The 24,764-nt window shown below is 48.7% G+C and overlaps 2 protein-coding genes across 3 annotated transcripts in view; both read right to left on the reverse strand.

Annotated features, from left to right (window-relative positions):
• Positions 1–321: 321 nt before the first annotated feature.
• LOC133232650 (intercellular adhesion molecule 2-like) lies at positions 322–12,317 on the reverse strand. Its single transcript, XM_061392365.1, has 5 exons — positions 11,689–12,317; positions 4,409–4,672; positions 2,650–2,916; positions 1,070–1,390; positions 322–410 (listed from the first exon to the last, which is right to left on the reverse strand). The coding sequence occupies exons 2-5, from the start codon at positions 4,605–4,607 to the stop codon at positions 337–339; spliced, it is 861 nt and encodes a 286-aa protein (XP_061248349.1). The 5' UTR covers positions 4,608–4,672; positions 11,689–12,317; the 3' UTR covers positions 322–336.
• Positions 12,318–18,616: 6,299 nt separating this feature from the next.
• ERN1 (endoplasmic reticulum to nucleus signaling 1) overlaps positions 18,617–24,764 on the reverse strand; it is an 82,520-nt gene continuing 76,372 nt past the window's right edge. For both annotated transcript variants that reach the window (XM_061392358.1, XM_061392359.1), the window contains 2 exons: positions 24,304–24,371; positions 18,617–23,809 (listed from right to left, as the gene is read on the reverse strand). In XM_061392358.1, the coding sequence (XP_061248342.1) occupies positions 23,600–23,809; positions 24,304–24,371 (278 nt within the window). In that variant the 3' untranslated portion in view covers positions 18,617–23,599. The remainder of the gene's footprint in view (positions 23,810–24,303; positions 24,372–24,764) is intronic.

Genomic DNA, 24,764 nt, shown 5'->3' on the forward strand with positions numbered 1-24,764 from the left:
ACCAGGGCCTGGGTTTGCTGGGGCTCAGGAAGGCCTCTGAAGGAGAGGGCGGAGGGAGGCTGAGGAGACATTTGGAGACAGAAGTTCAGCCAGGCCTGGTGGCTCCCCCTCCTGGCCATTCCCAGGAGGCGACACGAAGGCATGGGCTTAAGTCCAGGTGTTTGTATTCAGGCTGCTTCACATGGTCCCTCAGCCAGGCCTGGACACAGCCTAAGGAGCCACACTGAGTTCCAGTGGCCGCCATGACAGTGGCCACGCAGCTCATAGGGGCTGTGCCCAGTGGCTCCGTCTCAGCCTCTTCTAAGCGGCTTGCACTCAGGTGTTACTTCTCCGCAGTTATTTGAACCAGAACAAGAGCAGCAGCACTATCACGATCGCCATGATCACCATCTGGTTGCTGGGCACGGGCTCTGGGGAGAGAAGGGGTAGAGGTCACAGAAGTCCTCCGGTCCCAGGTGCCAGGCTCCAGAGGGACAGCTGTCTACCGTCACCCACCCACCCACCCCTGGGCAGCTTGCTGTCACTCCGCATTGCAGGCATGAGTGGCAGATGGTGTTATCACTGGAGGGAAGGAGGATGGGGTCCGGGCCACCAGCCGGCCTCTGTGAGACCGTGAGGGCAGATGGACTCAGATGGTCCCCTTGCCATGCACTGCCAGACCTCACGGTCTGCACTGCGGCGTGGTCCAGGCCAAGCCCCTCCCTGGGCAGAGATGAGGGAGCTTCGGCCAAACTCTCTGAAGACAAAGAGGATGCTGACATCTAGGGTCACAGAAGCAGAACTCGAGGGGACCTTAGGAGTCAGTCAGGTCAAATTTATCACTGCAGAGAGGGGTCAAGGCCAGAGAGACGAGCTTGACTTGGTTAAGGTCACCCAGCTCACTCATGACCAAGCAACTAGTCAGGGTCCAAGCTAGGAACTCGCCAGGAGCTCCGGGTAACCCCAGGGATCAAGTGCCGTTTCCCCAAGTGCCTCCCCTGAGCTGGCAGAGAGTGGGGCGAAGGTGTTTTCTTCCCCTGAAGGGCTGAAAGCGAATGTCCCCCCTCCTGATCTGTGGGCTCCCCCTCACCTTTGACTTCAAGCCTCTGGGGATCTGAGACTCTGTGGACAAGGCCACCGCCACGAGAGCGCAGGTCCATCTGGGCCTCACATGAGAAGTTATGGTGGCCGTCTTCCCTGTGAGCTGTGGTGTGGTGGGTGACCACAGCATCGTGGGGGAAACGTGCTGTCCCCACAAAGGTCTGATTGTACAAGATCTCAGTACCACGGAGCAGGGTGACAGTGAGGCCTTCGAGGGGTGCCACGGCGGGGACCCTGCACTCGATGGTGAACAGTGTCCCTACGGCCACTGAGGTGTGGGACAGCGTCAGCAGCACTTGCTTTGGAGGGTCTGCAGGAAAGCGGAAGGGAGGTCTGCTCAGGATGGGGGTGCAGCTCGGGCAGGCGCCACCCAGCCCAGATCATCCCCTGTGACCACGGTGTTCTCAGGAAGTGGGCTGGGGCTGGACGGAGGAAGCAGTTCAGGGTGAACGATGTCCTGGGTGGTAGTTTCAGGGACCTGATGACTTCTGCAACGGACAAGAAAGGAGGTGCCCTGGTGTCTCCAAAGAAAAGGTTCAGAATCAGTTCAGTCAACTAGAAAGATAAAAGTTTTGGCTGTGTCTCTTTCTTCTCCATAAATTCAATAGAAATTTCAAAAATGAAACAGTTGGATGGTTTTGTTGAGAGAGACTTAGAAGGGAGTACTCACTGGAATGGGGCCATGAATTGTGAGAGTCTTTAGGGGCGGGGGCAAGAGTCAGAGCTGCCTTGGTTTGCAGGATCAGGTTTAAAACTATCGCTATCCCTTACTATTAAACTCCATGGTTCCCTGAGTTCCTGTGTTTTTTTTTTTTTTTTTTAAACCCAAGATTTATTTCTTTTGTTGTTCCAGGTCTTAGCTGTGGTATGTGGGATCTAGTTCTCTGACCAGGGATCAAACCCGTGTACCATGTATTGGGAGTACGTAGTCTTCGCCACTGGACCACCAGGACATCTCCCTGGGTTCATTTTTGAACTAGAATACCTAGCCCCCATTACCCCAGGATAATGTGGTAGATTTAGGATATCTTTCTACTCATTTGTCCACTCTTGACAGTTCTGAGAGATACCCTAAGTGCCGAGCTTCTGAGAGAAACCCCGTCTCTCCACGGTCTCTGTGGCCCATGGGCAGGTGTGTGTGTGTGTGTGATGGTTACACATTTGGAAAGGGCCCTCAGGGGAAGATAAGACCACAACCTTCTCTCCAGGAGGTGAAATGGTTGTGCCAGCCCTCCTGATGGGGTCCCTGCTGCTTGTCATGGGATGCAGGGCATTCTGGTGATGGGGGTGCTCCCCAGTGGGAGGAAACTGTGGAAATGATTTTTAGATTTGTCTAAACCTTGCTTGGATTGTTTGCTTCTGAGCAAATCTCAAAATCCTGGTTGCTGGCAGGGTTCAAGGAGGCCAGGGGAGGGTTTGAGAAGATTCTGAGACTGTGGCCTGGATCTAGGAGCCCAGGGAGGTGCAGGCCATAGGAGAGTGCCCAGGAGCAGTGACAGAGCAGCTCGTTGTGGGTTTGCAGACACAGGCTCCGGTCTCGGGGAGCAGGGCCCCGTGGGCAACACTCACAGAACACGGTGATGTTGAAAACTTTCATCTCCTCCTTGCCGCCGCAGATGAAACTGCACATGAGCTCCATGTTCTTGGAGATGCTGATGACCTTGCACAACTTCCACTGAGCTTGGTCCTCCAGGAAAGTCTTGTGTAGGGCTGTCTCCAGAACAAGTTTCTTGGGGTCTGTACAACTGGCAGTAAAATTAATCACCTGAAACTCTCCAGACCCCACCAACAGGTGGTTTGGCTCCATGGGTACCTCGAACTGCTCCTCACCAGAACCTGGAAACCAGAAAACTCTGCTCAGCAGACAGCCCTGCTGCCCTGCCTGGAGGAGCTGCCCATGGTGGGCACTCTGATCAAGGGGTCCCTTCTGCTCCTCTCTCCTTGTGCAGACATTATTGCCTGTGATCTAGATCAAGGGGGCTGCCCTCTAGCTGTCTCCCTGTCCCTGACTGCTCTTTTTCTAGCTTCTCACCTCCTGGTGAGTCTTCATCAGGCACACCTTCTATCCCCAAGAAGATTGTATTCAAACTTGGCCCCCAGCCCAAATGACCCTTCCTCTCTGAAGGCCTCCCTGAAATGGAAGTGGATCGTGTCCTCTCAGGCCCTGTGTCCATGAGTTCAGCTCCTCCTGCACTCCTTCACTCTCTCCTGCAAATCCTTGTAGAACACCGGCTGTGTGGCAGGCACCATTCTAGGCTCTGGGGAGCCATCAGAGACGGAAGAAGACAAAGGCTTCCCCTAGTGGAGCTCACACTGCCGCAAGGGACACAGAGTAACAAACAAGGAAACTAACCTGTTTTCAGTTGGTGTGAAGTACCTGGGAAAGGAAATAGGGAGTGGGGTGCAGCTGCCATGTTAATACTGTGCTCAGCACAGGTTCCATGGAAACGGTGACATTTGAGCTAAGGATGAAGGAGATGGGGGGACTTGGCTGGCAGGTGTCTGCTGAGGGCAGAAAACCACCAGCACTAAGACCCTGGGCAGAGAGGAGACCAGGGGGGTCAGAGCCCAGCGAGGAAGAAGGTGAGGAATCTGAACTGATCTCGGCCAGCTGGGCCTGTACTGTGCCCTGTTCTCCCGCCACACCCGCACGCCCCACCTAGCCCTCAGCTGGGGCAAGAGAGAGGCTCTGCAGGGACAGAGAGAGAGAGCTGCATTTGAATCCCGAGTTTGCCAGCTCTGTGGCCTTGGGCAAAGTGCTTTCTCTTTCTGAGCCTCAGTTTGTCCATCTGTCAAATGGGTTAGTAATCCCTTTCCTACATGGTTGCCATGAAAACACCTGCCAGGTTTTCCAAAACAGAGCACTGAGTACATGGAGGCATTCTTCACCGTCCCCTGGACTCCCTGGAAGGGGCTTCATTTGCACTTTGATGGTCAGCAGAAGACAATGCCCTCCACTGACCTCTGCTGTCCACTGGGCCACCTCTGAAGACCAGCTGGGATGTGCCCTCACCTTCCCTCGAGCCTCAGCCTCCCTTCATTTCCTCATCAGTCTCCACGACCTGCCACATCCACACATCCTGAAGTTATGGGGCCCGTTCAACCCAGCGTGTGAAGGCCAGGACCCCAACCTGCTGCCCTGGGGTCATGGGGTCATGGGGTCATGGGGAATCCAGGCTCACACAGCAGCCCACAACCGTGGCGGGTGGCCGCTGTGCTCAAAGCCCTAGCGACTTCAGGACCAGGACCCCCTTCTCTGCACGATACCAGGGGTACAGGTGACATACCCGCTGGCTGGCACACACCCAGTCTGGATCCCCAGGCTCACCTCGGCAGCAGAGCAGGGCGAGAAAGGCTGCGAGCGTTCCCCAGCCACCAAAAGGGGACATCTCGGGTGGCGTCCACAGGTTTGCAGGGAACAGCTGAGGACTGCCTGGAGAGACGTGAAGGGCACTGGTCAGGAAGGGGTGACCAGCGGCAGTCCGGAACTCCCAGCTTTCTGTAAGCTGTATCGTATTTCCTCTCATTATCTGAGTGGTCTTGGGGAAGCCACATGGAAGGCCAGCTCCCAGGGCCACAGGCCTATAAGAAACTGGGCAGAGGAAGCCAGGAGTCAGCTGATAGGTGGGACATAGCCTAGTCCTCCTAGCACGTTGCCATCAGGGGTGGGGCGAGCACCCAGGGCTCATGTGTGTGTGATGTGTGTGGACGCAGGACAGTCACCGCTACAAGCCCCAAATCTGGGGAGCCCCGAATCCCACAGGACTCATTATTGGGGTTAACCTAGGAGGGAGTTTCCCAGTTGGAAAGAGGGTTTGGGAGGCGAAAGCTGGACATTCTCCTCCTTCCTCTGGCCCCCTCCCCCTTAGATTTCTGGTGATGTACAGGGTCCCCAGGCACTTTCCTGTCTCTTTTCTTAGCTAAATGTGATTTCATGTTACCAAGATAAGGAGGAAGGAAAAGAAAACTAGCATTTCCTGATGCCTACTCTTTGTTAGGGACTAGGTTTAGGTTTTAATACATTGTCTCATTATCACACCAAATCTGCCAATTTTGATTGTGCATCTGAGGAAGTTCAGGGCTCAGGTGAATTAATAAATCACAAAGATATTAGGTGATGGAACTGAGGTGAGAATTTAAGAATGAGGAGTGGTTGGTTGGAGAATTGGTGGTTGCCAGGGATTAAAGGGAGGGAGACATGGACTGAAAGAGCAGAGAGGACTTTAGGACGGAGAAGCCGCTCTGTTTGCTACTACAATGGTGCATATGTGTCAGCACACACGTGCCCAAACCCACAGAATGTACACACCAAGACTGAACCGTGATGTCAACGATGGTCTTTGGGTGATAATGACGTGTCAATGCAGGTTCATCAGTTATGAGAAATGGACCACTCTGCTGGGGGATGTTGGTAACAGGAGAGGCTGTGCATGTATGGGGACAGGAGGTAAGTGGCAAGTCTCTACTTGCCCTAAATTTTGCTGTAAACCTAAAACTGTTGTTTTTTTTTTTAAATGGAGATAGTGGAGGACAGAGGAGCCTGGTATGTTACAGTCCATGGGTTTGAAAAGAGTCGTCATGACTTAGAGACGGAACAACAACAGAAAAATAGCTCAAACACACCGCCTTGGAGGGCAGCCTTCTGGGTCAGGATTCTTGCCAACTGTGGATGTTGTTGAAATGCAGGCTTTTAGGATTTTCCTTTTAGGGTTTCCCTGGTGTCCAGTTGTTAAGACTCTTCGCTTCTGAGGGTGAACCTTGGAGCCCTAGTCTTTGATCCCCTAGGAATTAACATTCCATATGCGCATTGCATGGCCAAAAAGAAAGAAAATGCAGGCTTTTAAACTCAGTTTTTAGCCGGGTTTATAGGGAGTAATTTGCTCAATCATTCCTAAATTCTCATCTCAGCTTACATTTTTAAAATATTTAAACACAAAACTTGGATCTACATTTTTTATGAGGCACATCTAATGAATAAGAGTGTGGAATGGTTGAAAGTCGAATGGTAAAAGATACACCAGTAAAGCTAACCAAAATAAAACCAGGAAAGGTCTGTTCGTATCAAGCAAAAGGGAATTTTAAGACAAACATATTTATTAGGGACAGAGGGAGTACCTAGATTAAAGGATCAGTTCATCTGGAAATTATAAGAGTTCTAAACTTGTAAGCGCTTAGTTTGAAGGAACAACAAAGAGCTAAAACCATCATCATAGCAAGAAATTTTAATACAACATCTCTCTATTATGAATAATGAAGCAAATGTGAAAAGATGATCAACATCATTAATCATCAGGGAAATGGCAAATCAAAACCACATTGAGATATCACCCACCACTGTCAGAACGGTTATCATCAAAGAGAGAACAAATGAAAAGCATTGGCAAGGGTGTGGAGAAAAGGGGACAGTTTTGTACTGTTGGTGGGATCGTAAATTGGTACAACTGCTGTGGAAAAAAGTATGGAGGTGCCTCAAAAAATTAAAAATAGAACTGCCATATGATCCAGCAATTTTACTTCTGGGTATTCTTCTGAAGAAAACAAAAGCACTAATTCGAAGACATATGTGCACACAAATGTTCACTGTGGCCTCATTTCCAATAGCCAACATGTGGAAGCAAATTAAGTGTTCATCAATGGATGCATAGATAAAGATGTGGTTGTATATCTACACAACGGAATATTATTCAGCCATAAAGAATGAAATCTTGCCATTTTCAACAACTCAGATGGACCTAGAGGGCGTTATACTAATGAATAACAATGGATCAGACAAAGAGAATTACCAAATATGACCTCACGTATATGTGGAATCTGGAAAACAAAACAAACAAAACCAAAACCAGGCTCCTAAATACAGAGAACGAATGGGTGGTTGCTGGAGGCTAAGGGGCTCCAAAATAGATGAATGGGATTAAGAGGTACAAAGCACCAGTTATAAAATAAACCACAGGTATGTAATACAGCATAAGGAATATGGTCAAATAATATTTTGGTAACTCTGTATGGAGAGAGGTGGATACTAGACTTACTGTGGCGATAATTTCAAAATGTATGCAAATACCAAACCACTGTGTAGAACATCTGAAGCTTACATAATATTGTACATTATAGGCCAATCTAAAAATTTATTTAATGGGTATAGAGTTTCAGTTTCACAAGCTAAAAATGTTTCAAGATCCACTGTGAAACAATGTGAATATAAGACAACCAAATATACGTTCAAAAATGGTTAAGTGGTGAAATTTATGTTATGTATATTTTACCATAATCGAACATTTAATTAATACAATGTTGTAAATCAATTACACTTCAATAAAGTTAAAAATTAAAAGACTATAAATCATTTATGCCAAGAAATATGAAACCGAGTAGACCAAATCTTAGAAAAAGTAGAACTTACCTAACTTGATTGAAGAAGAAATAAAAAACCTGGATAGTTCTACAACTATTAAAAAAATTATATCCATAATTTGAAATCTTCCCACAAAGAAAACATCAAATCTAGACAGTGTTACAGAGGTTTAAGTAGGGATAATTCTAATTTTACAAAAGCTCTTTCTGAGAATGGAAATAGCAGGAACATGCTCTCTTTCTATGAGGCCAGTTTAACCTAAATACCAAAATGAGACAAATTAGGATGAAACAGAAAAATTAAAATTAAATTATAAAATTATAATTTTTATATTTTACATTATATTTTAATTTATATTATGCTTTATATATTATATTTATATTATACATGTTTTGTTTATATTTATATTTTATATTCACTCATGAATATAAATGAAAAATAAGAAAAATACAAACCTAGCAATGTATTAAAAATATTAGACATCATATCCAAGTTACGCTTAGCTATGAAAAGTTGGTCGAACAATAGAAGAGAAAGCTATGAATGTCATTTATTATTGTTGGTAATAGTAAACTTTGGTGCTCTATGTCACGTTGCTTATGCTCTTCTCTAAAATCAGCTGCATTTGCAGTGGATAATTTCCTGCAACCTTAGACTCATCTTATGCTCCAGGGTCCCACCTCAGGTTTATACCATGCTTCTTTTTGCTTTTTTTTCTCAGGCTTCTCCAATGCTTAAGGAGTCACTTAGCTACTGGCTAGTGTTTCCCAGAAGCCTAGGAGTGTCAAGTCCCCTAAACATGAAACCCTCAACCAACAAGAGGCCAAGAACTGGCAAACACAGTTCCAGCCTCGTTCCTTTGGATAGGCAATCAGGCCAGCATCCTGTAGACCTATCAGAGGTCCCGACAGACTTGAACTCCCTTTGCTTACACCTGCAGCATCAGTTATGCATCTTCTATTGGCTTTCTCTCCTTCCCTGCCCCAGTCTTCCTGTTCCTTATTTCCTGCTTCCTGGCTTCAATAATTAAATAATCTACCTGAACTGTAGTCCTTGTTGCAAGCTCTGCTTTTGAAGGAGCCCATACTAAAAACTTACATTATAGTTTTAAGAAGAAAAAACCATATGATCATCTTAATAGATCTAGGAAAAAAAAAATGATGACATTCAACATTCTTTCATGACAAAAGCTCTCAGCAGGCTAGATGGAAATGTCCTTAATGTGATAAAGGAAAATCAGAGAAAGTTTTCATATGTACTATTATTTATTTTACATATGTATTATTTTCTTTGATGAGGAAATTTTAGGACATTTCCTTTAAAATCCAGAACCAGAAAAGGATGACAACTATCTCTGCTTCTATGTAACATTTTCCCACAGGTCCTAGACAATATAGTATGACAAGAAAAAGAAATTAAAGGCCTAGGCGTGGGAAAAGAGTAAAACCATCAGTATTTTCATATTATGTGGTTGCCTAGGTAGAAAATCCGAATGAATGATCAATCGGATGAATGATTCAGAATAAGAGATTTTCACAAGAAAATCCAATATCCAATATCCCAGAAGAAATATCCAAAAACCAATATCCAAAAAGAAATTGCTTTTGTGTATAACAGTAATATACAAAACTGTAATTTAGGACTTTCCTGATGGTCCAGTGGTTAAGACTCTGCACTTCTACTGCAGGGGCCACAGGTTTGATCCTTGGTCAGGGAAGTTCTGCATGCTGCATGGAGTTTCCAGGGGAAAAAAGTAATTTAAAAAGCACCCTATGTATAGTAGCAAAAAGATAGAAATTATATATATATATATATATATATATACACAGAAGCAAAAAGATAGCAAAATGTACATAAGACCTATAGTAAGAAAGTTATAAAACACTATTGAAAAACATTAAGTACAGTTTAAATAAATGTAGAACCAGCCCATGTTTATGACTAACAGGTTCAATACTATAATGAGGACAATCCTCTTCCCATAGATTTAATGACATTCCAATGGATCCTAATAAGGGCATCATGGTACAAAAAGATGATTCTGAAACTTATTATGGAAAGAACAAAAGGACCAAGACACTCCTAAAGAAAAATAAAATGAGGGAATTTGCTGCTAGTTTTAAGACTTACTATAAAATATGATATTAGTATAGATGTCGACGGATTAACCAGTGGAACAGCATAAAGTGCCTAGAAATAGACGCATGAAACTCACACATCTGACGAAACCAGCCCTGGCGATCACTGGGGGGGAGAAGGGATACAGGTGAATGAAGCTGGATCAAGTGGCTAACTATGCGGAGGAAAAAGATGGGAAACGTATCCCTACCTCACGTGGAATGAAGAGATCAATTCTATCTAATTTAAAGACTCATGTGTAAAAGAACACTTGAAAAACTTTTATAAGAAAATATGTTTAGTTGCTAAACAGTGTCCAACTCTGTGACCCCGTGGACTGTAGACCACCAGGCTCCTCTGTCCATGGGATTTCCCAGGCAAGAATACTGGAGTGGGTTGCCATTTCCTACTTCAGGAGACTTTTCTGATCCAGGGGTCAAACCCTCGGCTCCTGCAGCGGCTCTTGCATTGCAGGCAGATTCTTTACTGCTGAGCCGCTGGGGAAGCCCATGAGAAAATATAGGACAGTATTTTTATGTCCTTGGGGCAAGGAAAGATTTCTAAAGCAAAACCTCAAGATCACTAATGCTGGAATAAATAACTGATAATTTTGAATATATTAAAGGCATGATGAACATTTCAAAGAAAACAAAATGTCTCAACTAATGAAAAGATGCTTTAATTCAATAAGAGCCAGGGAAATTAAAACCACAATGAGGAACCACTTTATATCTACTAGATTGCTGCTGCTGCTGCTAACTCGATTCAGTCTCGTCCGACTCTGTGCGACCCCATAGACTGCAGCCAACCAGGCTTCCCCTCCCTGGGATTCTCCAGGCAAGAACACTGGAGTGGGTTGCCATTTCCTTCTCCAGTGCATAAAAGTGAAAAGTGAAAGTGAAGTCGCTGAGCCGTGTCTGACTCCTAGCGACCCCATGGACTGCAGCCTACCAGAAGTTAAAAAAGTCAACAAGACCAATTGTTGGACAGGCTGTGGGTCAAGGAATTCGTTTATTGCTGGTGAGAGTGTATTTTGGTTCTCTGAGAAATAATCAGGCATTATGTTCTAATGCTGAATAGTGTTATATCCTATAACCAACAATTCCACCCTTAGATATATGCCCTAGAGAAATTTTTGTACTAAGAACCAGAAGACCTGGTTTCTGCGTGACCCTGAGCAAGTCACTTTATCTCTGTGTGCCTCAGTTTTCTCTTCTGTAAAATGGGATTAACCATAACACATTCCTTATGGGCATGGTGTGTGGATTAAACTAATTATATGACAATATTTAAAAGTATTCGAAACAGTAGCTGGCACACAGAATATGTTATATAACTATTTCATAAAATGAAAATAAATGGATGTGATAAAGCACTAAATTAAAAGAATCAAGAGAACAATTGAAACAGACTTTGGGAGGCTGGTTATTTATGTCTGGGTGGGAGGTGAGTAGCACAGTAGGTAGATGGAAAGTTTAGTGGTACTTCGTCCTTGGGTTGAGTGTTGGGTTCAGGGCTGATCGTTACATTATCTTACTGTGCAATACACATGCATGTTACATAGATGTGTTCATTGTGTGTCACATAGTAAATTTCACAAAAGAATACAAAGGGAAAAGAGAAATTCCCACGTATCTAGAAAGAAGAGGCTCCTTGAGACTATGAGCCACAGGATAGGAAAGTCCCTTCTAACCAGGTAGGACTTCATTGAATGGGATTCATCAGGAACCTTGGGTGTGACCCCAAGAGGCTGGGGACTATACTTGTCCCCTAAGCATCAGCTCTGAGCTCAGTCCAGATGACCTGGACCCACGTGGGCCATGGCAGGAAGGCAGCCCCAGGCTTCTAAGAGGGTTGTGTGGTTTACAGAGCAGGAGAGGAAGAGAAAGGACAAAATCAGGAAATAACCACAAAGCAATAGGCTGTTGGATTCAGAGAGATGGCTGGCTGAGCTCCTCATGCAACGACTGACCAGTTGAAGGAAATTCTGCTGCATATCAGCCCCTGTGCTCATGGGGGGCCTGGAATGGGTGGGGGAAGCCCGGGGAAGGGCAAGAACAAGAACTCAAGTGTTGATTGACAATCTATCCCAAGCTCTTTCCACTCTGCCAAGAGGGAAGCAGGGAGCATCACCTTACCTGTACCAGCAAATGGGTGCTGCCGTGATGGGGAAAGAGGGTGGCCGAGGTCCAGCTTCCAGCAGCTGTTGTTCCCTGGGCTGCTGCTGGTTCAACGAGTGTTGCCTGGTTTTTGACTGAATTCCCCTCTCAGAAGTCACATGCTTCCTGTCCCAGCTATGATATCTGACTGTGACTTTCTGTTTATTACCTCTTGTTTTAAACCCCGGTAAATATATACTGGGGCTTCCCAGGTGGCTTATAGGTGAAGAATCCACCTGCCCATGTGGGAGCCAATCCCTGAGTCAGAAAGATCCCCTGGAGAAGGAAATGGCACCCTACTCCAGAATTCTTGCCTGGGAAATCCCATGGACAGAGGAGTCTGGCAAGCTACAGTCCCTTGGGTTGCAAAAGAGTTGGACATGACTCAGTGACTAAACAACAGCAACAACAAAATATACCCTGTAAAATTGACCATTCTAACGTTTTTAGTGTAGGGTTCTGGGGCATTAAACACATTCACATTTTGTGTAACATCCACCACCATTCCTCTCTAGAACCACCATCCCTCACCCTCATCCCAAAGTGAACACCGCCCCTCTCCTTGAAACACTGGCTTTCTATCCCCCTCCCCACAGCCCTTGGCAACCACTGTTCTCCCTGTAACTGGGCCCTCCTGTGAGTGGAATCAGACATCATTTGTCCTTTTGCCCTGGCTTATTTCACCTAGCCTGATGTCCTTAAGGCTCATTCATGCCATAGCACATTTGTGAGAAGTTCCTTGCTTTTGAAGGCTGAATAGCATCCCCTTGGATGAATACACCCCATTAGGTTTATCTACTCGTTGGTCAGTGGACACTTGGGATGATTCCTCCTGTGGTTCTTGTGAATAACACTTCTGTGGTCATGGGGGTCCAGACAAGTCTTCAAGTTCCTGCTTTCAACTCTTTGAGGCAAATGCCCAGAAGTGGAATTGCTGTAGCCTATGGTAGTTCCATGTTTTCTTTTCTTTTCTTTTTTTTTTTTGGCCATGCCTTAGGGCTTGCAAAATATGAATTCCCCAGCCAGGAATTAAACCCGGGTCATGGCGATGGAAATGCTGAGTATTAACCACTGGACCACCAGGGAATTCCCTCTCCGCTATTTCTTTTGATGTGTGTTTTCTGTGCTCCTGGGGCCTTGGATGAATGAGACAGATCCTGGATGAACCGCCCACTGAACCCCTGCAGGAGGCTTATCAACATCAGGGAGCAGGGTCTTCCCTGTATTTGACACGCCCTACTACCCAAAACTACTTACACCTAGGAATGATTATGTTCTGAGATCTTTTCACATCTGCCACTTCACCTAACAATTAAGAAAACCCTCCCCTGGCAGAGTAGCTTTGTACCAAGAGGCAGAGTTTCAGAGCTGGTGCTAGGCAGCCAGCTGGGCTCACCCACAAGCAGAGGTTTTGCTCTCACAGGCCTGCCCCTCAGCGCCTGCCACTGAAAGTCCTGGCTTAGGAAAGACACAAATGAGTATGCGTCTGGGACCAAGACAGGGCTTTCCCGGTGGTTGAGTGGTAAAGAGTCCACCTGCCAATGCAGGAGATGCAGGAGGCTGGGGTTCAATCACTGGGTAGGAAGATCCCCCAGAGGAGGGAATGGCAACCCGGTCCAGTATTCTTGGCTGGAGAACCCCATGGACAGAGGAGCCGGGCGGGCTACAGTCTCTGGGGTTGCAAAGAGTCAGACACGAGTGAGCTTGCATGTATGTGTGCAAGAGACCAAGACAGTGGAGGCCACAGTTGCTGAAGTTCTGCTGGCTTTGAAGTGATCTCTCCTGGTACATTTGTGCCTCGATTTCTTCATAGAAGTTCTTTTGAAACCTTCCTCTCACAATGCTGGTCAAATGCTGGGGCGGGGGCATCAGGATCCAAGGCTTCGAGGGGCCCACAGGATTTTAGTTTTAAACACAAATCAGGGCTCATGTGCCATTGACCTTTTCCCCTCCTCCACTCCCCCTCTCCTCCTCGACCCATTTTGTGACTTCTGAGCAAATCGCTTTTCGGGTCCGTTTATTTCCTTCTCTTCTCTGCTAAGCTTCTTGTGCCTTCCCCTTTGAACCACCAAGAGCAGGTTCAATAAATGTTAATTAGATTTAAGCTAATGGCTAGGTTTTATGAGACACGTGTGTGCATGCTAAGTCGCTTTAGTCATGTCCGATTCTGCAAGCCAATGAACCGTAGCCTGCCAGGCTTCTCTGTCCATGGGGTTTTCCAGGCAAGAATACTGGAGTGGGGTGCCACTTCCTACTCCAGGGGATCTTCCCAACCCAGGAACTGAAATGAACCCAGGTCTCCTGCATTGCAGGTGGATTCTTTGTGTGTGTGTGTGTGTGTGTGTATAATTCAATGTACTGTACACCTGAAACTAACACAATTTTATATAAATTAACTATACTTAAAATTTTTAGAAAAATTTTAAAAAGTCAGATACTACCAGGTGTTTGTGGTTTTTAACTATCAGAGTCTGGGTCCAGGGGCAGCGGTGGGACCTTGTCAGGCGAGTTCTGGGGCTTGACCCTGACCGCCCTTTCTCCAACTTCTGTGCAAGCTTTGTAGCTATAAGGATGCCACCCAGCCACAATCAGAAATGTGTCACAACAACAGAGAACCGCCTCAGTTCATTTGTCAGTGGATAAAAGGGCCACTGACATGCCCTAACCTAACTTCAAGAGAGAATGGGACTGCTGTCTTCCTGGGTTTCCAGAAAGAGGGAAACAAAATCTGATGAAAAGATAACATCATCTCCACCACTGCAAACACCATTCCTTCTTTATTCCCGTTAATGAAAAGCAATAGTTGGGAGATAAGGGCACATCCTCGCTGGGAGAATCTCCTGTGAGTATATGAAAGGCCTCTGAATGGCATTGCAGTGAACGGGGAATCTTTATTTGATTCAGCATTTCCTGAACGTGTCTGGACGCTGAGCCTGTTTTTCTGAGTTTCACCTCCCTTGGAACTCATATTCTGAGGCGTGAACTTTGGGAAACGGTCCTGTGGCTCTTGGTTCTCTTATCTGTACCAGCTGCCTCTCAGCCCATGGCAAGAGGTGACTCTGGGGAATCCTGCAGAATGAACGGCCACCCCACCCCCACCCCACGGTGAACCCTGAACCCTTCTTTCTGGTGCCTCCCACCCTGCTTCCTGTGTCACACCCCTTTTTCTAGGAACTCATCACAGGGAGGGGTAGCCCTCAGGTTTGATTTGGAAGGGACCCGAGCCCAACCTCTGACCCAAAGAAGACTTTCCCTTAGTCTGCTCAGGGTGAGGCCCTTCCCCTCTGTTGGGTTCCTCCGGAGACCGCACCTGCTCCCTTGCAACCCTCCTCTGGCCTGGCTGGGCGGTTCAAGCTGTTAGCAGCCCTTTGCCCTCCCGGAGCCAGGATCTGCCATTGGGGACCCTGTGCCCCCGCTTCCAGCTTAGACCCTTATTCCGCATCACGTGACAGACATCTGTACCCCCACCAGCTCCTCCCACGTCTCTCCAGGCCAAACTCCTGTGTCATCAAATGTCAGTGAGTTTCCAGCCCCTCACAGCCCTGCCCTCCACCTCTGGCCCTGTCATTAATGCCATCATCTTTGTTTGGGCTCAGCATTCCAGTTTCTGGTAACTTCTGGAATCTTGATTGGGTCATGAATCATCTTGGTGACTGGTCACTCTTTCCAGCTCTGCAATGCCTGCAGACACACTTCCCTGGCGGCTCAGATGGTAAAGAATCCTCTTGAAATGTGGGAGACCTGAGTTTGACCCCTGGGTCAGGAAGATCCCCTGGAGAAGGGCCTGGCAACCCACTCCAGTATTCTTGCCTGGAGAATCCCATGGACAGAGGAGCCCAGTGGGCTGCAGTCCCTGGGGTTGCAAAGAGTTGGACATGACTGGAGTGACTTAGCACGGCAGAGGCAGACAGACTCACGAGCCTGTATTTCTACGGCTTCATCCAAGTCACTGAGCCGGGCTGGGGAAGGGAAGGTGGATTTGGAGGTTCAGGGAAGAGGGGGCGGGAAGGGTACTTACTGGGCTTACCTGCCAACCCGCTCAGAGGCCAAGTTTATATACTCAGCTGCTGTCTTGCCGGCCCTGCCCTTCCTGCGTCTGGAAACGGCGCCCAGGAACCCCTGGCGTTTTCCATACCGTCTCCCAGGGGCTCCCATGTTCTCGCCAGCCCTGTTCGTCTGCTCACAGTTCATTGGCCCAGACACAGGGTCATGATGTGATTTTCTGCCTTGGCAAAGGGTCTGGTTTGTTTTTCACCGAAGAAAGGATGTTAAGTGTTCTTTCTTTTAATATTTATTTATTTGGCTGCACCTGGTCTGAGTTGTGGCATACAGTATCTTTGGGATTTGTTGCAGCACGTGGGATCTAATTCCCTGACCAGGGATCAAACCTGGGCCCCCTGTGTTGAGAGCGTAGAGTCTCGTTTGCTGGATCACCAGGCAAGTCCTGTTAAGTGCTCTTAATCTTGAGGAAATACTGGTCTGCCATGGGAGAGAACTGAGGCCAGCCAGCCACCAGGGCACAGATATCCCAGCCCAGTGCCTGCCTGGCCCCGGGAGACAGACAAGCAGGTGGGGTTAACTGTGATTTTCTTTTGTTATCATCTCCTGAAGCTATGGAACAGTGACAGACTTTATTTTCTTGGGCTCCAAAATCACTGCAGATGGTGACTGCAGCCATGAAATTAAAAGACGCTTACTCCTTGGAAGAAAAGCTATGACCAACCTAGACAGCATATTAAAAAGCAGAGACGTTACTTTGCTGACAAAGGTCTGTCTAGTCAATGCTATGGTTTTTCCAGTGGTCACGTATGGATGTGAGAGTTGGACTATAAAGAAAGCTGAGCACCGAAGAACTGATGTGTTTGTACTGTGGCACTGGAGAAGACTCTTGAGAGTCCCTTGGACTGCAAGGAGATCCAACCAGTCCATTCTAAAGGAAATCAGTCCTGCATATTCATTGGAAGGGCTGATGCTGAAGCTGAAACTCCAATACTCTGACCACCTGATGTGAAGGGCTGACTCATTGGAAAAGACCCTGATGCTGGGAAAGATTGAGGGCAGGAGGAGAAGGGGACGATAGAGGATGAGATGGTTGGATGGCATCACTGACTCAATGGACATGAGTTTGAGCAAGCTCTGGGAGTTGATGATGGGCAGGGAAGTCTGGCGTGCTGCAGTCTGTGGGGTCACAGAGTCGGACACGACTGAGCGACTGAACCAAACCTGAAGCTAAGGCATGTGTCTAGCACACAGGACAGATGGGCCTAATACAAAAAGATAGTACAAACAAGTGTGTTCACTGATGGAATACAATTGGGTATATCTGCACATACATCTAATAACTTTGGGGGCAAAAAGAAGCCCATGGCCCTGGCCTGACCACCTGTTGGCCTCTCCCTGTTCTCAGAGGCGGGTGAGCGTGCTACCAGCCACCTCCCTCCCTGGCCTGGACCAGTCCCAGACATAACCGCAGCCCGGGCTCAATAGCTTCGTGGGGAATCTGAGAGCCGCATCAAGTGACAGATGGCAGCAAGCAGGTGCCAAGTGATGCCATCTAAACATCTCATCCTGTCATCCCCATCTCCTCCTGCCCTGCAGCTCCTCCTGCTCCCTTGGACTTGGCTGCATCCAAGGATCCGTGCTTCAGAGAGAGGGAGCGTCCATGGCTCTCAGGGATGACCCCTGTGTCTGCTGGGTGGGGGTAGGGGTGGGAGGTGGGAGGATGGGGTGCTGGTTGGCCGAGTGGAAGGAGCCAGTCTCCAGGCAGAGCCCTTGCTAAGCTGTCCAGGGGCTGGCGGGCCCTTGGGGTCCTCCAGTGAATGACCCCTTCCTGGCGGTGCAAGAGAAAGCAGAGCATCCTCGGATGTCACCAGAGGGGATGCGGCCTGAGGGGTGAAAGCATGTTAGCAGGATCCTAAAGTCCAACCAGGCTGGCCACTGAGCTCATGCCTTGGCATGTGGGTAGACATCTTACGTGCTTCCGACACATGCAGGTCGTGTCTTTCCCACTGCTGTGTTGGCTGAGTTACCTCCCTGGTGTTTCTCCCCTGTGGATTTCCTGGACCAACACCTGCCCCAACCCCTGCCTCACCACAAGGCATGTGGGTCCTAATCTGGCCACCTTCCTGGAATTCAGCCTGAACCAGTACTTTCGGGGAAACTTTCTGCAGTGTTTCAAGGAAGCTCTGCCCACAGAAACTAAGGAGGGGATTTCCCTGGCGGCCCAGTGGTTCAGTTCAGTTCAGTCGCTCAGGCACGTCCGACTCTGCGACCCCATGAATCACAGCACACCAGGCCTCCCTGTCTATCACCAACTCCCGGAGTTCACTCAAACTCAGGTCCCTCAAGTCGGTGATGCCATCCAGCCATCTCATCTTCTGTCGTCCCCTTCTCCTCCTGCCCCCAATCCCTCCCAGCATCAGAGTCTTTTCCAATGAGTCAACTCTTAGCATGAGGTGGCTAAAGTACTGGAGTTTCAGCTTTAGCATCATTCCTTCCAAAGAACACCCAGGACCGATCCCAGTGGTTAGGACTTTCCAGTGCAGGGGGTATGGATTCAATCCCTGGACGAGGAGGTCCTAGGATTCCCACATGCCTTGCGGCCAAAAAAAAAAAAACCAAAACATAAAACAGAAGCGATACTGTATCAAATTCAATACAAGACTTTCTTTAAAAATGGTCCATATTAAAAAAAAAATTCTTTAAAAAATATAAAGAAACTAAGGAGGACTCTCCAGCCTGGGGACCCTGCCATGAACACCATCAGGTAAACACACCCCTCCTGCCAGTCTTCCCACCCACTGAACCCACTGCTCCCTCACCAGCCAGACACCTACCCAGGAAGACAGCTCAGCATGACCCCCTGGTCTGAGAGTGGTGGTCAAGTCTTGAAGAAAATGGAGCTGACTTCCAAATCTAAAACTGCCTTTATTTGTGGTTGGCTCAGCGTAAGGTGCCATCATTGATCAGCAGAGTTATAAAACTGTACAGGAGGTACAAAAATAGGCTGTTTAACTTAGATAATTACCCTCACATTATCAACCTTTAAAAATACACGTAAAAATTGTACAATCTGGCAGTTTATAAAATATAAAGCTAAAAAGAGGATTTTTAGGTTCCACAAAGAGGATTGTATCACACGATTAACACATACCCATGAAACAATTAACCATCCACAGAGAAGACACAATGGCACAGAATTAAAAAAAAAAAAAACCAAAACTCACTTAAAAATTAACATTTTCACCCTGACCAAATTATTCACCCTTTAATGACAAAACTGCTGTAAGGCGTCCATCCCATGGAAGGATACAGTATAACTTTTCCAGTTTTAAAATGGTCAGGGGTGTTTATCCAAAGCAAATCTGATGTGCTTTAAGCAAGTGCAACTGTCACTGGACACACTTCAGCGTAAAAATTAAATAAATATAAATAGGTTCAATAAATAGGTCGTTGCAAAAAGAACACTACATAAAGTTAGCATCTGAGAATGTGGCAGAATCAACTGGTAATGCTTTCTAGGTCAGTGGGGACGCCCCCGTCACAGCTTCCGGGACACTGAAAAGGAATACTGTACCTGCCGGACACTTGAGAACAGGGGGTGAGGTGAGCGGGGTGGGGACTTTGGCTGGAAGTGTTGGTTAAGGCTGCTCCAGTGGGGAGGCTCACTGTGGATGCTGTCTTTGCGGTTTTCCAATGAATACAGAGAGGATTTAAGTCCTGATACAAGAATTGGAACCAGTTACTCGTGGGAAATCACTGATTCACAGAGAAAACCAAATATACAAAGAGTAGACTCTTTGGTTTAAAAGATAATGGTCTAAAAAAAACCCAAAGAATGATAATGGTCCAACCCTGGAAGGTGGAATTCTGGCTCATCTGTACAGGACACCCAGAGACTTACTTCCAGGCAAGCTCAGTGTGCACAGCGATGCACAAATGAGAACAGCCCCAGGAAACCCAAGCCTGGCCCCGGGCCAACTTCGGAGAAAGACGCGTCCAAGAGGAGAAAGCCCTACAACCCAAAGGACCCCCCTCATCTTTGACGTCAGACCAGCCACCAGTTCATCTTTTTCACTGCGGTGATAAATGAATGGCATTCACACAAAACCTCACCCAAAGGATCAGTCAACTGAAGAAACTACTCCAGGATGGTGAAGGGTGGCCAAGGAAAAGAAACACTGGGAAGTATGAAGAAGAGGGATTTCAGAAGGTGAACGATCGGAGAGAAAGCTCAAGAGAATAGAAAGAGGCTTCTTTCAGGTATGCTGTGCGCTGTCCCCCGGCCCTTCCACAGAAGCCTGTGAAAACGGAACCAGCCCACCTCCCTGGATGACCTCAAGCCTGAGGATCCCAAGAACAGAGATACACAGTGAGAACAGTCCCGGGAAAGCCAAGCCTGGCCGTGGTTCAACTTCAGAGAAAAGAGCGTCCAAGAGGAGAAAACTCTACGACCCAAAGGCCCCCCTCACATCTTCGATGTCAGACCAGACTCCAGATCTTCTCTTTCACTGTGGTGATAAATGAATGGCATTCACACAAAACCTCACTCAAAGGATCAGGGTGAGCTCTGATAAGGAACTTCCTTCTCAATTTGGTAGGAAGAAGTACTTAACTGGGCCTGCTAACCGGTGGATCTCCCACTGAAAGATGTGTAAGGGGTGGGAATGATGTCTCCCTGGGGAGAGTCGACGAGGACTACTGCACTGAGAAAGGGGGAGGTGGGAGAGGAACTTGGTGCCCAGGTGGCATGCATGAGACATCAGGTGCTTTAGTGACATCATGTAACACCTATGATTGCCAAGTGAGCAGATGCTCTGGTGCCCATGACAGGTGGAGCTCTTTAAAAACTGAAGTTAAAAGGACTCAAGAAGCAGCATGAGGATTCTGGCAAGTGTGCCAAGGACAGATTCAACACAAGGTTCAATACAAGATTTAAAGGGACGATGGTATCCTTGGGATTCCTAACAGATGTGACTAAACTCTGTCTTAAAGATGAGACAGGACTTCCCTGGTAGTCCAGTGGATAAGAACCCGTCTGCCAATGCAGGGGACACGGGTTCGACTCCTGGTCTGAGGAAGTTTCCATATGCCTCGGGGCAATTAACTGAAGCATACTGAAGCCTGTACACCCTACGGCCCGTGATCTGCAAGAAGAAAAGCCACCTCGATGAGAAGCTGGTGACCTCAACTACAGTAGCCCCTGCTTGCCACAAGTAGAGAAAGCCCGTGTGCAGCAGCAAAGACCCAGCACAGCCAAAAATAAATTAAAAAAAAAAAGAAGATAAAGATGGTGTACTTGTGAAAATTCAGCCTTCCAGGAATTGTACAAAAGATCAGATCAACAGCTCAGCTGTGACAGGACGTGGCCGACTGCAGAACCCTCTTTTCATGAAAGAACACCTTCCTGCTCAAAACAACAGGAAACCAGAATTTTAGAGACCAGGACAAACCAGATGGTGCCCGAGGTGTCATCATGATGGGCACCCACACAAGACCTCTACAGGCCACTTGGGAGGACTGATGGGTGCCCGGGTTCCCAAAGGTGACGGAGAGAAGATGAACAGAAGGCGATCTGCTGGGTGCCAACCCCAGACGCACGCCCTTCCCCACCACTGCCTGTCCGCTCTCTACCACTGGCTCGTGTGAAAGCTGAGGTTTGGCCTGTTTTGTTCACCTGTCTCTGGCACCCAATATCCTGTCCAGCACATATAGAAGCCCTCAAATAAAATACAGTGAATAAACGAGTCTGAGACAGTGGGATGGTTAAAAACTAGTACCACAAGCAGAAAAGGCAGTTAAAAAAAAAAAAAAGCTGTCCTGGAGGCAAGAGGGGCCAAAACAGAGAGATGACACAAACCCTGGGGTGTTGGGAATGGCCTGGCTACTCCCCGGAGAGAGCATTCAGCAGAGACAAAGACGAGGCAGCTGACCCCCCACCCCCGCCCCCAGCAGCGCGGGAAGCTGACAGTCCCTTAAATCAATTGCGGCACTTTCTGCTTCTCCACCTCGAACTGTCTCATCATCTGCCCTGGCGGCAAAGCGACCTGCAGAGCGGTATGAGAACAGCCGGGGAAGGGGCCGGCCCGGGAGCATCAGAGCTGGGAGGAGAAAGACGGTGGTTTTCCGAGTTCCTGAAAAACGGACAGCATGGTACGAGACCTGATGCTGACCGAGGATGCCAGGTCCCTAGGTCTAAATGAGGTAACTGATGAGGTTTAAAGATGTAGGATAATTTTAAAAGAGAGAGAGACAGAGAGAGAAGATGACTTTAGGCAGACAGAAAGGAAGGGAGTTAAATTCACTGAAGGCGGAATGAGTGTTGTTGGTGACGCTCTCGTTCAAATCCACTGTTGGAAAACATCTTGCGAGGAGAAGAAACAGCGATTTCTCTCTGTCAGTTAGAGAAACTTGACAGTAACGTTCTTCCTCCTGAGCAGAGTCTCTTGAGTTCACCAGGACCGAACTGCAGTGATCCCTCCACCCGGCTAGAGAAGGTACTCAGAAAATGCTTCCTCACCTGTATCCTGACTGCATTAAACTTCTAAGGGCTTTCGGCAGAGAAAAGACAGAAAATTTTGACTAAAACTAATGTTAAACATTGTATTAATTTTGGGGGAAAAAACCCATGGTATTGACCTAATTTAGAGAGCATGATTTTGAGGTTGTGTCATACACGTGCATAGTGTTGCCACGACGTTACTCTTCAGCATTAGAGAACCAGGGGCTACCCTACAAAATAGAAGGTGTATTATTCTGTTTCTTGCATTGCTTCTTCATGAGTAAGCTTCAAGTTCAGTTTAGCTCACACTAATGTAGCATTCTACGGTATGATCAAAATAAAAAGTTATTAAAATCTGCCAAGAGAAACATAAAAGCCTGCCCACAAAGTGTGTGGTGACCCTGGCCTCGGCCCTCAACCCCCTGGCCCGTCCTGCTGGCCCCAGGGACAGAGTGGCCTCACCGCCTGCCTGCTGGCCAGGACTCCCCTGGTGGGCCCTGAATGTCCCATCTGGCCTGCTCCCCTCCGGCCCCTCCGGCCTGTCCCTGCCCGGGTCTGAGCTTCTACCCCTCGTGGCCAGGGGACTTATCCCCTCTTGCTTCCAGATGCTCCTAAATAACCCCGAGTGCCCAAGGCACGGACCCACTGAAGGCCACCATTCAGGCCACTGATGCCCGGGGCCACAGCATCCTCTCGGTGTCTGTGAGACCTGCAGACACGGCCTTGCCTTTCAGAGTTTCGGGCTGGCCTGTCCCCTCACCACACCCCTACGCTCAAGGTTCTCGCTGCCCCAGAGGAAACGCTGGTCACAGTGACCTGGGAGCCTGCGGGTGCACAGAGTCTCTGATCCCCAGGGACGACACTCTCTGAAGGCCCTCCCACTCCCAGGGACCCTCTCCTCCAGGGCCCTGCTCCTAGCAGAGGCCACACCTAGCAGCTCGGCCTAGATGGTTCAAGAGAGGGGCGCTCCTGGACCCAGCACGCGGGCAACACAGAGAGGTCCTTCGTCTCTCTTCCTTAAAGGCCTACAGGCTGGCATCAGACAGGGAGTTTTAAAAGAAATGCGAGTCTGAAGCGAGTATATCCAGGAGAAGACGGACGGCACTCCTCTCTGCCTCTGGGACCAGTCCTCCTTTGCAGACATCCCCCAGTGGTCCAACTTTCATGACCAGTGTCTTCCCAGCTCCTCCGCAGGTTGGGGGGGTGGGGGGGAATCACCTTTCCCTCTGCCCGGAGTTGGCATCTTCCCCTGCTGGCTGCGGAGTGGGCAGCTCAAGGCACTTGGCTTCCGGGCCTGGTCTCCCTGCTCGGCCAGGAGGCAGCGGGCTGCGGCTCGTAGAGACCAGGCCCTCAGTCCCAGCGAGGCCACCAGCGTGGAGGCCGCCCGGCTCAGAGGGCGTCTGCAGTCACGGGGGGCTGGGGCTCGGGGGGCTCGTGGTAGTAGGGCTGGAAGGGCCTCTCGTGGCGGCACAGCTCCATGGCACGGTAGGTGTGTGAGAGGAGGTGGGGGAAGCGGGAGGTGAAGTAGCGCACGAAGTCGTCAGGGAGGGCGCCCAGCGTCTGCTGCACCTCCTCGGGCAGCTCCCGGTAGTGGTGCTTCTGCAGACGGGCGGACACAGACACGTGGTCGGCGGAGAGAAGCCCGTGGGACCCGGGCCAGACCCGCTCGAGGAACACAGACTGTGAGGCTCGCTAAAGGGACCACCCGTCCACTCCCCGGTCTCTTCCCCTTCTTTGGGGGAGGTCTTTGAGGCTGGTGCGGGGAGAGCAGGGAGGGGCAGTCAGGTGCAGAAAGGGCCCCCATAGAGGGACTTCATCGAGTGCTGTCCAGGCAGGGAGAAGGCACCGTGCAAGCCAGTGAAGGATGTGGTGACTGAGCCCACTTCCCAGAGCACAGCTCCCTGCCCCAGCATCCCTGAAGAGAAGGCTCATCCAGGGGAAGGAACAGCTGCTAACGTATCTAGTGCAGCCACGGCCGCCTAGCCTCTGTGAGTTCCTCACTCCAGGGTGGCCAGAGCACCCATGGGGAAGGGATACGAGGAGGGGGCTGTGCAGCACCCTGCCCGGCCCCGCTGTGCGCCCTCGGCCCTCACCTTATTCCTCATGGCTCTGAGGAGATCTCGGACCGAACTGCCTTTATAGGTTCTGAATTTCCGCAGATCTAGAAAAAAAAAGAAGGGAGGCAATGTAACAAACCCACCAGATTCCAAAAGAAAACAGTTTCTGGGGCTCCTGGAGATGAAGCAATCTTAGGATAGAAACATGACCTAACTCCATCCTCATCGCAGATTTTCCCAATCTGAACCCGGTGTGGGGCGGCAGCGTTAGCCTGAATTCTGCCTCCCAGTCACGCCCGTGGTCAGAGACAGCCGCTGAGACCGCCATACATGTCACAAACCTGTCACTCTGAGAGACAAAGGGGGACACGCACGAGAGCAGTGGGGTGACCGGCTATCCAGACCACAGGAAGCCTCGGCCCCAGAAGTGGTATTGGAGCCCCAAGCGGCCTGGAGTTGTCGCTCCCATGCCTGCTTCTCAGAAGTGTTCACGAGAA

The sequence above is a fragment of the Bos javanicus genome, chromosome 19 (genome assembly GCF_032452875.1).
Source record: "Bos javanicus breed banteng chromosome 19, ARS-OSU_banteng_1.0, whole genome shotgun sequence".
In the NCBI taxonomy this organism is placed as follows: Eukaryota; Metazoa; Chordata; class Mammalia; order Artiodactyla; family Bovidae; genus Bos; species Bos javanicus.

Bases quoted from the DNA above. Each gene is read 5' to 3' on its own strand.
- LOC133232650 (XM_061392365.1), bottom strand. From the start codon at position 4,607: ATGAGAGGAAATACGATACAGCTTACAGAAAGCTGGGAGTTCCGGACT. The intron at 1,391-2,649 runs GTGAGTGTTGCC...GCTTTCCTGCAG, and splicing joins TTTCAACATCACCGTGTTCT to ACCCTCCAAAGCAAGTGCTG. The intron at 411-1,069 runs GTGAGGGGGAGC...TTCTCTCCCCAG, and splicing joins CCAGAGGCTTGAAGTCAAAG to AGCCCGTGCCCAGCAACCAG.